At 30.7% G+C, this 15,310-nt stretch overlaps 2 protein-coding genes across 7 annotated transcripts in view; one reads left to right on the forward strand and one right to left on the reverse strand.

Annotated features, from left to right (window-relative positions):
* The window catches only part of LOC119668489 (period circadian protein-like), a 79,806-nt gene that overhangs the window by 2,279 nt on the left and 62,217 nt on the right, over positions 1–15,310 (forward strand). For all 6 annotated transcript variants that reach the window (XM_038078012.1, XM_038078013.1, XM_038078014.1 and 3 more), the window contains 2 exons: positions 13–1,325; positions 1,425–1,553. In XM_038078012.1, the coding sequence (XP_037933940.1) occupies positions 13–1,325; positions 1,425–1,553 (1,442 nt within the window). The remainder of the gene's footprint in view (positions 1–12; positions 1,326–1,424; positions 1,554–15,310) is intronic.
* LOC119668491 (period circadian protein-like) lies at positions 3,172–3,616 on the reverse strand. The gene has a single exon (XM_038078017.1). The coding sequence runs from the start codon at positions 3,491–3,493 to the stop codon at positions 3,206–3,208; it is 288 nt and encodes a 95-aa protein (XP_037933945.1). The 5' UTR covers positions 3,494–3,616; the 3' UTR covers positions 3,172–3,205.

The following is a 15,310-nucleotide window of genomic DNA, read 5'->3' on the forward strand; positions in this document are numbered from 1 at the left end:
CGTATATTACAGGCCCAAAAAAATTTAATGTTTTCGAACCAGCAGCAGGTAATAACAAACCGAAGTTATCTGATGAAACATGGAACCGTAATTTACATATTAAGGATGAAATACTGAAGTTATTATCAGAGGCAGTATCAAGACCGTCAGATACAGTTAAGCAAGAAGTCTCCCGACGTTGTCAAGCTTTGGCCTCATTTATGGAAACTTTAATGGATGAAGTTACACGCCATGATCTTAGATTAGAGCTACCTCATGAGAATGAACTAACAGTTTCGGAAAGGGACTCCGTTATGCTAGGAGAAATTTCACCACATCATGATTATTACGATAGCAAGAGTTCAACAGAAACTCCTCCGAGTTACAATCAATTAAACTACAATGAAAATCTGCAACGTTTTTTTAACAGCAAACCTGTAACTGCACCTATAGAAATAGAACCACTAAAACTGGAACAATCTTTCAATACATCAGCTGATACACGTAGTACACTAAGTCCAATAAACTGTTTTGAGGAAAGTGGTGGAAGTGGTTCGTCACTTAATTTAACATTAGGCAGTAATGTGCACATGAGCAGTGTTACAAATACAAGTAATGCAGGTACTGGAACTTCGTCAGTTAGTATCCAACTTGTGACTCTTACAGAATCATTATTAAATAAGCATAACGATGAGATGGAAAAATTTATGCTAAAAAAACATCGTGAATCCCGTGTTCGTTATGGCGGAATGAGTAAAAAAGTTTTCGAAAAGGCATTAGACTACAGTGCACATGGCATTAAACGAGTAGGGTCTCATTCCTGTGAAGGGGAAACTAATAAACCAAAACACCAAATTACAAACCTGATGGATATACAGAAAGATTATACAGAACATCACAATATGGCTTCTTCGAGTAGTAAAATTTTTGGAAATCTTCAAGCTTCTTTAGGAACATCCTTAATCGATCCAAGTCAGTACCCGAGTGAGTTTTTGTGTAACCGTAAAGTTAACTTATGGCCTCCTTTTTCTGTTGGTTTAACGTCATCAAGAACATCCCAAACTATTGCGCAAAATAGATTAACATCTCAGCATGGTTTCTTTCCCGCACTATATTATATTCCAACGACCACATCACATTTACAAAGCAACTCAAATGTATCTGATATGCCAAGTACTTCTACGCAAGCTCTACCACTTCATTATATGGCTGGTGTAATGTATCCTCACCCATCACTTTTCTGCACTCATCCTGCTGCTATGTTATATCAACCAGTATCATTTTCTAATTTAGCAAATCCAATGGCACTCACTGACCAAGCTAGTAGCTCAGCATCGTTTAAATCGGTAATAATAAAAACTACTTTGTTTTTAAATAAATATATAAGTTATACATTTCTAAAGAAAACCAATTCACTAAATATAAATTTTTTTTTTTTTATTTAGTCACAACCACAGTTAATGACATCAACTTTTTCAAATGCTCAAGGTGCATTTCACTCAATCACACCAGTACAGCTTCAATGCTCTTTTTCACAAGCAACGTCAATAAAGGCAGAACCTGGCTCAAATATGGTGAGAAAACTAATTTTTATGTTTTTACAATTTAAAAAAATAAATAACAAATAAAACAAATAAAAAGAGATGTATATAATCATAGACAAAGTAAACATATATTTAGGGTATATAAGCTAAGAATTGTTATGTAAGCGTAACGCAAAAATTGTCACTAGATTACGCTTCCAAGAGAATGCTGCAATAAAGCTGGTACAATGCTATCCAGTCCTGCTAATTTGAGTGCAACGAAGGACTTACTTGCTCACGCGACTTTAGTACTGAAAAAGTAGAATAGGTACTTAGAATCTGACAATATTTGTAATTCTTTAATTCGACGACAATTAAGTCAGTGTAGTCCGGGAAGTGTAATATGAAAACATCAAGAGATTTCTGTTTCGACATTTCTGACATTTAGAGTTGTCTTCCTTAAAGACAGTACTTTTAAATGAATCGTTGACAGAATCAAAAGAAAAGACAAGAATTCAGCTTTATGGTTTTCATAGTACTTTTGTTTATACAAAACTAGTTGTATTGCTGCTCTAACCTTCTTTCTAGCGAATTTTCTTTGCCTCGTTGCAGGGTTCCCTAGACTTAGCTCTCATTTGCCTAACTGTAATTTACTTTAAAGCGCTTTCAATAGAGTTCATGTCTTCGTCAGGGAATTGGGTAATTCAAAAGATTTTCTTAAAAACCTAATATAACTTCCATCGTTTTGTCAATATTAACATTCCCTTGGCCAATTCTGACTTTCGTCTAAGTAAACCTTTGGATAGTCAATTTGGAAAATTTGATCCAGGCAGTATATTACAGATTTCTTTACGACCGTGAGATTTCAATTTCTGAGTTTATATGTTAGCGAAATATATCCCACTATGACCCAAACAGATCAGTTGTTTCACACAGCTGTCTATTTAGAAAGGAGGTGAAGACAGTAACTAAATTGATATCTGGTTTTGTAACCCTGTTTCGAAAAGACGGCTGATTGTCATTCTTAAATAAAGTTATTAAAAAAAATCAAAAATAGACTTGTCGATGCTGAACTCACTTAATAAATTGCGCATTTTTAGTCTTCCATTGACGTGTCGACTAGCCTCTTCCAGACAGACCAATCAGGTAACCTCTTCCAGAAACGATGTTTCCACCTGCGATAAAGACATTTGATATTTGTTTCAACCTTTCTAGTTGAAACATTTTCTTCCATTCAAAAGACATGACCAAGCCAGTAAAACCGCTTAGTTTCTATGTGCTTAACTAAGTCAATGTCATGACTTAGTTAAGTTTATAGTTAGTTAGTTTATATTCAGTTAGTTTAACTCATATAACCTATCATATCATCTAATTCAATACTCGTTGCCATCGCGTTAGGGACCATAGTTCTTCCGAGAATTTTGTTCACGAATGCTCCAAACGCTTTCTTATCACTGTTGGTAATTGTTCAAGCTTCTACACCACACAGAAGGACACGCATGATAAGGGGCTTGTAGGGGCTGATATTTATTTGTCGTGAGAGGGCTTTCTTTCTAAATTGCCTCCTTGGCCCATAATAACGTCTGTTGGCAAAACTGATTCCTTGACAAAAAATCTAGATTGGTGACATTTTTAATGTATACACCAGCCATATAATAAAGTCGTAGAGCTTGCGTAAAAGTACTTGGCATATCAGATACATTTCAGTTGCTTTGTAAATGTGATGTGGTCGTTGGAATATAATATAGTGCGGGAAAGAAACCATGCTGAGATGTTAATATATTTTGCGTAACAGTTTGGGATGTTCTTGATGACGTTAAACCAACAGAAAAAGGAGGCCATAAGTTAACTTTACGGTTACACAAAAACTCACTCGGGTACTGACTTGGATCGATTAAGGATGTTCCTAAAGAAGCTTGAAGATTTCCAAAAATTTTACTACTCGAAGAAGCCATATTGTGATGTTCTTTATAATCTTTCTGTATATCCATCAGGTTTGTAATTTGGTGTTTTGGTTTATTAGTTTCCCCTTCACAGGAATGAGACCCTACTCGTTTAATGCCATGTGCACTGCCTTTTCGGATACTTTTTTACTCTTTTCGCTATAACAAACACGGGATTCACGATGTTTTTTTCAGCTTCACCTTCAAATTTGACATTTAAAATTGTAGCTTCAAGTACATTGCCCATAATTTTTTTTATGACTAATCTCGTGCCGTTGCATAGCTTAGGTGCATTTAAATTTCGCAGCATGATTATAGGTGAACCAATTTTTAATCTTAAGTTATGTATGTTAGTGGCATTCCTTGTAAATCCTGCGAATTCAAAAACTCAACAGGATAGTTGAACGATTCATTTTAGAGAGTTTTGAAACTTTTTAAACAAATCAAAGTAAGCATAAATAAATTTTAAATGTCTAATATAAATGTATATGGATACCAAAAAACTGTATAATAATTAAAAAGACATTATCCAATAGAGCAAATTGTGAATCTAAACCATCCTTTAATCCACTTGAACACACACATAAATTTCATCAAAATCGGTTCAACCGTTTAGGAGGAGTTTACTGCCAACACACGTACAGAAGAATTATATACATATATAAAGATATGAAAATTAATTTCGTTAACAAAACATCCAGAATTGGTAATATATAAACTTAAATAATTTGTTATACTTTGTGAAAATAAAAAGAGAAATTTTAAATAACTATATATTAACAAAATTGATGATGTTAAAGAAACATTTAGAATGCATAATAAATAAATTATAATAATTTATAATGCTTTGTGGAAATAAAAGAAATTGTAAATAAATCAGAGTTCGGAATGTGGTGCACAAAATCGCACACTACACTGTGCGAGTGGAAATTATTTTTAAAATATGCACACCCACATTTGTGGTGTTAAGAAAAAAAATGCACGCACTCAAATTTGTTGTGCGATTTCAAATTTCACATGGCACAAAGCGATGATTGTGCACACATATTCGTGTACACACATTTGTGTTGTGCGACTGACTTATAAAAATGTGCATAATCAGATGTGCGAGAAAATTTTAAGCTCGCACCGCACTGTGCGACAAAAAATTCTCTCTGCACACGGGTGTGTTGCTCATATTACGATTGCACAAATGTGCACAAATATGCGATTGCACAAACGTGCACAAATGTGCGAATTTGCGCTTGCACCCAAGGGTGGAAAAAAATTACAGGAACTTCACAATTTTGTTTGAAATAGAAAATATTATTCTGTTGCAAATTTTGAAGAAATTGATATTTGCGTTCGTTGGGATCGTAACTTATATTAAAAATTGCATAAATTAACAAATATTTAAAATAATTATTTTTGTTAAGTATTTTGTTAAGTACTTTTGTGTATTTTTAAATGCAAATTTAGTAAGTGAACTTAAAGTATTTGTTTGGTAAGGTTTGCACCAGATTAAAAGAAATAAAAACATATTTTAGGAAGATTTTTTTATTCCCAAAAAATATGTATTTACATAGGTAGAGTATCTAACTTTTATTAAAAAACACGAAAGATTAGGAAAATATTTTTTTTGAACAGGTAGCAGGTATTGGTATTGGTGTATTTGTTTAATAAGTGTTACAACAGTTTAAAAAAGATAATACGGGAGGGCTACAAATAGATATTTCTCTTCTCTAGAAATATGTTGTAGCGTGCATAAGCATACACTATGTGAGTAAATAAGTATGCTGATATTTATTATACCTTTATTGCATTTTTGCAATATGAGCTCCTACCGTCCGTTTGACGATAGTGTTTGGGCTGGCGTGTGAAGACGCCAATTCAGCAAATTCTCACAGTATGCTAATGCACACTGCTCCTCCACAAATACCAACTTTGTAAAAAGATTTTAATTAATAAAACAGTCTTAAAACATAATTGAAATGATTCGGTTCTTTTTATTTAAAGAAATCGGTATGCGGGAATCATCACTACAATGTATTCACTTAGATAGAGTATCTAACATTCATTAAAAAACGCGAAAGATTAGGAAAATATTTTCTTGAACAGGTAGCAGGACTTTAGCGCCCTTTCTCCTGTGCTAAGTAAGCAGAGATATAATTTAAGTGAAAAAAATATTTCAGCAATGTTATTAATAAGATTAAATGAAAATTTATTTCAAAAAATATGTAATAAAAATTATATATTATTTAATAAGAAATTAAGATATTAAATTATTAAATTATTTCAATAACTTCGTTAAATTTAAGCTGTAATTAAAGATAAAAAATTAAGTGAAATCTAATAACAAAATTAATTTATGTTGTTGTAAAAAATATTTAATTTGCTTTTTATAACCTTACTAACGAATCTTAGTGTACAACTTACTATTAAATAAAATTTTATGAAGTAGTCCAAAATTGATATATTTAATTTTTTCAAAGTACGATCCGTAGAACCGATCCTCTTTACTTATAACATTTCGAAACAAATACTCTTTCTCTATTAAATTCATGTACCTATTTAATATAACAAAGTTTTCAAGTACATTGTGAAATTAACTTTATTCCCATGTTTTAAATTAGTAAACCTTAAAATAATAAGTAATATAAGCAATAAATGTAAATCTAATAATAAATTCAAAATTAAAATATAAATACAAAATCATTTCTTCAATAAAATATTTCGCATTAAGACCAAAATTAATACAAATCAGTTTTACGTATTATTTTGCTGCGATATTTGTCATATTGTGCGCTTTTAAATCACCATTTCACACAAATGTGCAGTAGACATTTCGTCTCCGCACATTTGGGTGCATTTTTATTTTCGAGTGTGCACATAAAATGTGCTTCTCCTATTCTCTAAGCTGGATGCCTCACGCACAATGTGCTGTGCGAAATAACTTCGGCACAAACACCGAATGCGTGTGCAAGTTTTATTTCACTCCACCACATTCGTGTGAAATGTGCGTTTTGTTTGTGCACACAAGATGTGCACTTAATGTGTGCACAAAAATTTTCGCACACCACATTTATGGTGTGAAATTTTATTTAGAATCGCACAACATTTGTGCGTGGTGTTTTGCATTTTTGTGCACAGCACAGTGTTTTTCTGAACCCTGAAATAAATACATATACATACAGTCAGAGTCATAAGTCTACAAGCAGGCGCTACAAAAAATGTTGTTTGAAAATATTTTCCAAAAAAATAAATTTATTGGAAACATATTCTATTGTTTTTTTATAACATTCAATGCACAATGTTTTTGCGAAGTTTCGTTGCATTTCTGCAAAAAACAGCCGAGATAACAGTACTTTTATCATAAAGAGTAGCAAAACAAGCGATCAAAAGTCTACAAGCACTTGGTATTTCTGCAGTTCCAAGGCGAGTTAAATGTTAATTTGTAAAAATTTGGATTGCGTCTTACTGTGTTTGTGATAATTAATCATTAAACTGCAAAAAATTGTATTCTGCTTAAAATATTTACTACAAACTGGCAATGGTGTCTTACCGGATAGAAATAAGCGTCGTAGAAAGAAAAATCATCATAAAATTTTGGGAGGAAGAGAAGTCGAACCGAAAAATTGGGCATTTGTTTGGAGGATTGCATTGTTCAGTCCATACCGTGATCAGAAATTGAAAAACTACCGGAATCATCACGTCAAAGACGCGTTCTGGTCACCTATCGAAACTCACTCGCCGTGAAATCCGCTTAATATACAGAAAAGATTTGCAAAAAAAATATTTTAGTGGTTACTGCACGCTCAATTTTGAAAAGGGCCGGTGTTCATGGTAGAATAGCATGAAGGATGCCTTACATATCTTTAATTAATCGAAACAAGCGCATTGCTTTTCAAAATAAATATATAGATATGCCGGAGGAGTTTTAAAATAATGTGCATAACTCCGACGAATCCAATATCTGTGTTTCTATCATGCAAGGATGTAAATTAGTATGGCCTAAGCGAGGTGAAGCATACAATAAACAAAGTCTTTTTTCAACTGTAAAATATGAAGGTCATACACTGGTGCTCTGGGGTTGTATGACAGCTAAAGGTACGGGAAATGTTGAGTTTGTGGAAACAACAATGAAAAGAGATATTTATCTAAATATTTTGAAGAGTTATATACGACCATGTGCTGACAAATTGGGACTAACAGATGGATTTTACTTTCAACAGGACAATGATCCTAAACATACAGCATAAATTGTGCGTACTTGGTTGCTATATAACGCTACAAATATGCCTGAATATGCCTCCATAATCACCGATTTTAAATCTAATTGAACATTTATGGGGATTTTTGAAAAGATAAACTCGTAAATATTCAATTTAGACCAAACAGCATCTGAAAGACATAATCCTAAAGGAATGGGGCGAAATAACAAGTCAGGAGACCAGTAAACTTCTAGTTTCGATGAAAAACCATCTAGTGCAAGTTCTTAAGCATCACGGTTACCCAACTAGTTACTAAATTGCAAAAAAATCAGAAATTTTATACTAAAACTTTACCTTATACTAAATGCTTGTAGACTTTTGATCGCTTGTTTTGCTACTCTTTATGATAAAAGTACTGTTATCTCGGTTGTTTTTTGCAGAAATGCAACGAAACTTCGCAAAAACATTGTGCATTAAATATTATAAAAAAACAATAAAACTTGTTTCCAATAAATTTATTTTTTTGGAAAATATTTTCAAACAAAGTTTTTTGTAGTGCCTGGTTGTAGACTTATGACTCTGACTGTATGTGCAATTGATTATGTTGATATTACATTTGTAATTGGAATTAAATAACCTATTAAAATTTATCATAATTTGTGGAAAAATAAGAATTTTACAGAAATATATACAAACGAAGTCGGTGTTGAAGTCGAACGATGAGCTGAACAGTGGTGCAAATTAATTCAAACACTTCATAAATATATTTATAGCAGCACGGTTGAGTGTTGTTAAGAACGCGTTTGTTCTTACTCGATTTGCAATTAGTTTATATCATGCTTCCAACTCGCACATGACCGAGTTGATATATATTTTATATATTTTATATATGATATATTTTAATATTCTGTTTAAAAAAAGGCGAACTACCGAGCACTTAAACTCGAAGTGGCCTTATTGATTTATTTCAAATAAATAATACAATTATTTTACATGTATTTTAATCTTTATTTCTGGATCATTGTTTTATATAAATCTAACTATTTTAATGCGAATCTTATTAATGCGTTGTTACCCGTTTAACGATTCAAACTAAAAAGAAAGTTTCTTAGCTTAAAACTCAAAATGGAAGCTGCCCTCATGTCCCTAATCTAGCTTAAAGTTTACTTCATTCTCCTTTTGTTACCAAACATCTCATTACTAATGTTTCATAACGGTAAGTTGGTGAAGCCTTTAAAATTAAAACAAGATTTACGTTGAGATTTAACAAGTATTATAGGTGAATCTTTTCAGGGCTTCAACAGTGACTGAATCTAGGTTGCACGGAGTATAACACACGTAGCTTTAACAGTCACGCGTGTCGATACTATAGTGTCAGAAACTGTAGGTGGCTTCAAACAGTAGCCTAACGTCTCTGACTCCTAGACGCTTTATCAGTGAACATGGAAGGGCGAGTTATCTGCGACCTATAATACAACACACGTAGTTTTAACAGTCATATGTGTGTGTGTTATATCGCGTCGAATATTCCCAGCGGGACTAATAATGCCTAGCGCTGATTATTCAAAGGAAACTCCTAATTACTTTAACACGTGCATGTCATTGCGGGCAAGCGCGGAATCGTTCGATTACCTTTTCGTATTTATAATGCAACATATCAGCGCTGACATGTTTGCTTACTTTTTCGATTTGTAATGCAACATATCAGCGCTGACATGATAGCTTACCTTTTCGAATTTGTAATGCAACATATCAGCGCTGATATGTTCGCTTAAATTTTCAATTTTACCTATGCTATTGATTTTTAAATAAAATACTAAAAATTTTTTTCGATGAATTATATTTTATATTTATGTTTTATAAAATCAAAATATTAATATTTACATAAAAATATATAATATATTTATATATCATATTAACTTATTTACATTTTAAATTATTTATATATAATTATTTACATGTTAATTTATTTAAATATTATCTCATTTACATATTAAATTGTTAACATATTTTCATATTAATTTATTTAAATATTAACTTATTAATATCACCATTAATATGTTCAGCTGTACTGCAGGAAGGTGTTGTTTTCGTACCAAAATTTTGAAAATCATTTTCTATAAAAGAATAAAATATTTTAATAAATGCACGATTAAAATGCCCTGTTTCATTTATACCTTCTTTTTTAAACGATAAAAATTCCTCCTTTTTCTTTTTCACCAAACATTTATAATGTCTTACAGTATGCATCTATATAATACAAAACAAAAATTATAATTATCATTTTAAATATATTTACTTAATTTTGCATATACTTACAGTGAGTTTATGTTAAATTACAAATTATATTTTATTTATATTTTTGATTTTATTTTGATTTTAAAAATTAAAAATTGTTCACTGCACGCACTTCACTAAAATCAAAAGCAGACTAAATGTATACAATGTAGGCAAAACAAGAAATTCTTAATACTCATATGCTTTTCTTCTTCATTCTTTTATAATTTCAACCCCGAAATTGCCTATGTTGTCAGTGATTCAGTTGTATCTCTTGCGTTTTTTTAAACTCATATATACGTGCTATGCATAAATCATGTAAGCAACAAAAAATCAAACAAACAAAAAAATATTCAAACAGAAAGAAAATGCTTTGCAAAAACCAATATCATATAAAAGTGATCTACTTTTTTGGTGCATCGCTTTGGTTTGCATTTTATGCAAAAACTACAATAAAATCTATATTTGTAAAGTGCAAATAAGTTATGTTAAATCTTTGGTGCAACCATTGAATATAAATATTATAGAGTTCCAATGCCATAGAAATGAAGTGTTTGTTCTACGTATCTATTATTGGGTCCACAAATCGGTCAAATCTCTGTCGACGTCGCTTTAGTCGCTTTTGCTTCATAGCAAAGAAGTTTTTGTAGTATTCTCTGCTTCATAGCTTCAAGAAATATTTATATTTCTTTTTTGTGTTATTTCTTCTTTAACAAAATCAATCATCAATGCAATGCATATAAAAATTTTTTTCTTATTAATATTGGTTTCGAGGTGTGGTTGTTTCCTTGAATTAAAATGTAAGTTGTTAAAAAAATTATTCTCTATTTTATATTCATTCATAACCACTTACTTTGTTTTTAAATATGAACATATGGACATATGTTACTTTTGTATGTCATTTCGGGGCAACAGAAATTTAAATTTTATTTGCAGTATTGATACAGTTTTTCATAATGATGGCATTTAAAGAAAGAATTATAATTGCTTTCGTAACTAGTTGTTATAACGTATGGATTTTCAATTTTATCGCATTTACTTAACATGTATATTAAGTCTTAGCAAGTTATACAATCATTAGAATACATATATAAAATATTTACCAATAATTGGTAAAACATTGGTTTATATGGCGGTTCAAATAATAAACGCTATTTTGCAAATATATGCACTTCACTGATACTGAATATGTACAAACGGAGTGAATATCAGTACAAGGGATACAAGGGGTACATCGGTTATTTGCTTTTGCAAGTGGATAATTATAGAAAAATAAAGAGTTATCTATATATAATTACGCTAACAAAAAAGTTTGTGTTCCCTTTTTAACTGTTGGAAAGGTGAAGACGTGCAGAAGTGCACAACGTTATTTTTTTCGCATGTACATTAACGGAAACTAAGTTGGTGCTACTTTTGCATATAATTGGGTTTAATTTTTTTTAAAAGAATAGCTCTTAATTTTTTATATTTGAACTTTATTGTTGTTTCTTTGGAAAAATAAATCAGGAAATAAAAATGAATTTGAGTAGAAATTAAAAAAGTTATGCGTGATTTAAAAAAAAATTTGTGAATATCCGTACACTTTTTCTACTATGTGTATATGGATAAATTTATACCGTTGGAAAGGTGAAGATGTGCATAAGTGCACAACGTTATTTTTTCGCATGTACATTAACGGAAACATAGGTAATTATGCGTTGGCGCAAATTTAGCGACTACAACAACAAAATACATGTGTTTTTGAATGTTTTTTGTTTTTGTAGCAAATTGTGTATTGTTTACGGGGGATTTGTGTCAGCGATTTTTTTTCAGTTTTAATTGCATTTGGATTTTCAGTGTTGCAAAACTGAATTCTTTTACAATTATATTTTTAATGCACATTAAATTTCAAGTATTGTTTGTGAAAAAAAACATATTGAAGTGGAAATACCCTTCGATATCATTCGTTTTATTTTGGTGAGCTTGAAATTTTTAGATTAATTTCAAGTGCATTGTGTGATAGTTAAATTTTTTACCATTTTTTTTCAAGGTTAATTAGTTAGTTGAATCGACATTAACAACACGTAAATTCGAGAGATAATTTCTTCGTGTGATTTGACGATATCCCATTGCTTTCTTTATTATTGGTGAGTTTATTTTTTTCTTTACTTTCAATTTGTGAATAAAATTGTGAACGTAATTCGTATGTTCGGTAGCTGATATTTATTGCTAATTAGTACAGAGACAAAGAAATAGGGAAAATATGCATTTGAGTAGAACACGAAATGTAATTAATACTACAAATTTAAATTTAATTCAAGTTAATGATAATGTTAATAATAATTCAGTTCCTTTTTGAAGTTCGTTCAAATGTGCATTGGTTGAAATACCGCCTTATTTTGATCCCTTTCATATTGGTTCTATGAACTTGGTTTGTAGGTATTGTTTACCTAAGCATTTTGCTTCAGAGTCTACAATGCGTGAAAGAAATTCCTCCCAAATGTATTGCCATAAGGGTAAAGTTCATCTTTCACTATTAACACCAAATGATTTTTTTAATTCATTGTATGACAGTCACACATCAAATGATAAAAATATAAAGAAAAAATCCAAAAATTATTTTGACAATATTCGTAGCTACAATTCGGCCTATGCTATGGTCAGTTCTGAAGTTAATATTTCTGACACAGTTTTAAGAGGAATTTATCATTTCAATATTCACGACATATCTTATCACAGAACAGGACCCAAGATCACATCATCTTATCGTACGCCAAATTATGTCCGGTTGTATATTTACGATGTCGATACGGCTGTTCAATATAACATAGAATACAAAAGCAATCAAATAGAACTTCTGTTGAATTGGATACAATTAATCCATTTATTCGTTCATTTCGTTCATTTTTTGTGCTTATAAACCCAATCTAACTATCCATAAAATTTTCTCTAATAACAAAAATAAAATTAATAAGCTGCAATAAAATAATGTGGTATATCAAATAAATTGCAACGGAAATAAAGAAGAATAAAGAAGGGAGTTGCAAAGAGATTTATATTGGTACAATAAAGAGATCACTAAACACCAGAATAGCTGAGCACATGTCGGACATCAACAAGAACAAAAACAATACAGCTCTATCTCAGCATTGCACCGAGAGACAACACAAACCGGATTTCGACAATGTAGTAATATTAGACAAAGAGAAATCTTGGAAAAAACGGTACACTCTCGAAAGCGTAAGAATTCAAGAGAAAATTAACTTGACTATGAACATCAAAGAAGATACGGAGAATATAAGCTCTAATTACATTGCCGCTCTAATATAAACAAATCGAAAGTGGCGGTAACTTGAAGTAGTTGACCATAATTTTATAAAACATTTAATACTTACATCTCTAATTTTTAATTTTTTATTTACAAATGTAACTATTAACAAAAAAAGTGATTTAACTAAATTTTAACTTTAACTATTGATAATTATTATTATTTAATAATTCTAAAATCTTGAATTGATAATTATTACTATTGATTCTTTTGTTATTATTGTTGTTGTTCGTTATTTTGTGTACATGTTCTCTATTTATGTGCATGTTCATACAATATCACAAATTATATATTTATTTTCACATTATGTTATAAAAATTAAAAAATCATAATTACTAAATTAAAAATCTTTTAAATACCCCTGAAGATGTTGCAAAATAACCAACGAAACGTCGGGTGAAAAAATGAAATAAATTGAGTTTTATTTGCATCCTAGTAATAAGACCAGAGTACTCTAATGAAAATTTTAACTTAAACAATAAAACTTAGTGGTCAAAAACTTCATTATTAATAAATACGTAATTTGTTTGCGATTATTTGTGCCTTAAATATTTCAGTAAATGCATTAGCGCTTTGGGTGGAATTCAGAGATAATTTAAGCGATGGTTGTAGTGTAGATGTTTCTTTCAGTAGAGCATTATTGGAAATCGAGGATATTTTGTTAACACATAATGTTACATATACGCCTTTTGGTTTAGCTACACCTACAATAATGCCAGAATTTGCTGATTTCGATATTTTTGATCCTTTCGAAGAAGAATGTTTATTTAATGATCTTTATGATAGTGCGAATAATGAACAGCATGATGTTATTGATAAAGTTATTCGTGAAGTTCAGTATCACGACACAGTATCAAATGTGTTTTGTTTGACAGGTCACGCAGGTTGTAGGAAAACAGGCACACAACATCTATAATTCGTAAATTGAATTCCCTTAAACTTCTATGTATTTCGTGTGCATTTAGTGGAATTGCTTCCACATTATTGATTGATAGAAAGACACTCCATAATGTTTTTAAACTGCCCATAAATCTGATGGAAAATACAGTACCAAATATAAAAAAAAATAATAGTTATGCCAGATTTATTAATTCGGCGGCATTATTCATTATTGATAAAATTTCGATGTGTCCGTTACAAGTGATGGAATGTATTGATACGTTGTTGAAAGATTTATGCTACGATTCACAAAAAAACAAAAATCAATGATTTTTGCTGGGAAAACTATATTATTATGTGGAGATTTTAGATAAATAATGCTAGTTATTCCTCATGGATCACGATCAGTAATGATTGCAAATTGTATTACGAGTTGGGAAGAATTTCCGTTTTGCAATCATATTTCGTTCAATTTCTACAGAGAATTGGCAATGGTGAATTTAATTTCAGACCGTTTGGTGAAGATTTAGTTGAAATTCCAGTAAATTTGATAAGTGTTGAGTATAACATAGTACAAGACATTTTTGGAGATATTAATGAAACCATTTTATTAGATAGAATGTTGAAGTCAGTTGTATTAGCTCTAACTAATGAAGGTTGTGGACTTATCAACAACCCAAGCATTAATGCTAAGCATTAATTGCAAAAATAAATAATTACACTAAAAACTAATTTTATTTTTTTTCTTGTACGGCCTGCGAACGTAAACAAGCAAGCCCGTTTTTTGTTTTTATATCTTCACTCCGCCCTCACGTGCCTGTTGCAGAAAATTTAATAATTGAGTCATTGGGACTCTATAATATTTTTACTTAATGGTGCAATGCTTTCCACTTTTATTTTGCAAAAAAAATCACTCATAAGTTTTGCAAAGTGCAAAGTGAAAAGTGTTGGTGCAATAGGGCCCAGATTTCTACTTTGTATGATTTTCGCTCAATAAGTGCAAGAAATGTTCAAACACTAGTATTGAGTATTTATTGTAGTTCTCTGACACCTCTCTGGAAACGTAAAGAATTAATATGGTGCTATTATTTATAGGTACTAAATAAGTAACTTGTTTGTTTTCTTTTATTAACTTTCATTTTATTATTATTATTGCTTTCTTTTATTATTAGTATGTACAAAATTTCCAATAAGCTGTGAACAAATAGTCGA

This window comes from Teleopsis dalmanni, chromosome 1 (genome assembly GCF_002237135.1).
Source record: "Teleopsis dalmanni isolate 2A chromosome 1, ASM223713v2, whole genome shotgun sequence".
Classification (NCBI taxonomy): domain Eukaryota; kingdom Metazoa; phylum Arthropoda; class Insecta; order Diptera; family Diopsidae; genus Teleopsis; species Teleopsis dalmanni.

Excerpts from the sequence above, each read along its gene's own strand:
- LOC119668491 (XM_038078017.1), bottom strand. The coding sequence starts at position 3,493 with ATGGATATACAGAAAGATTATAAAGAACATCACAATATGGCTTCTTCG.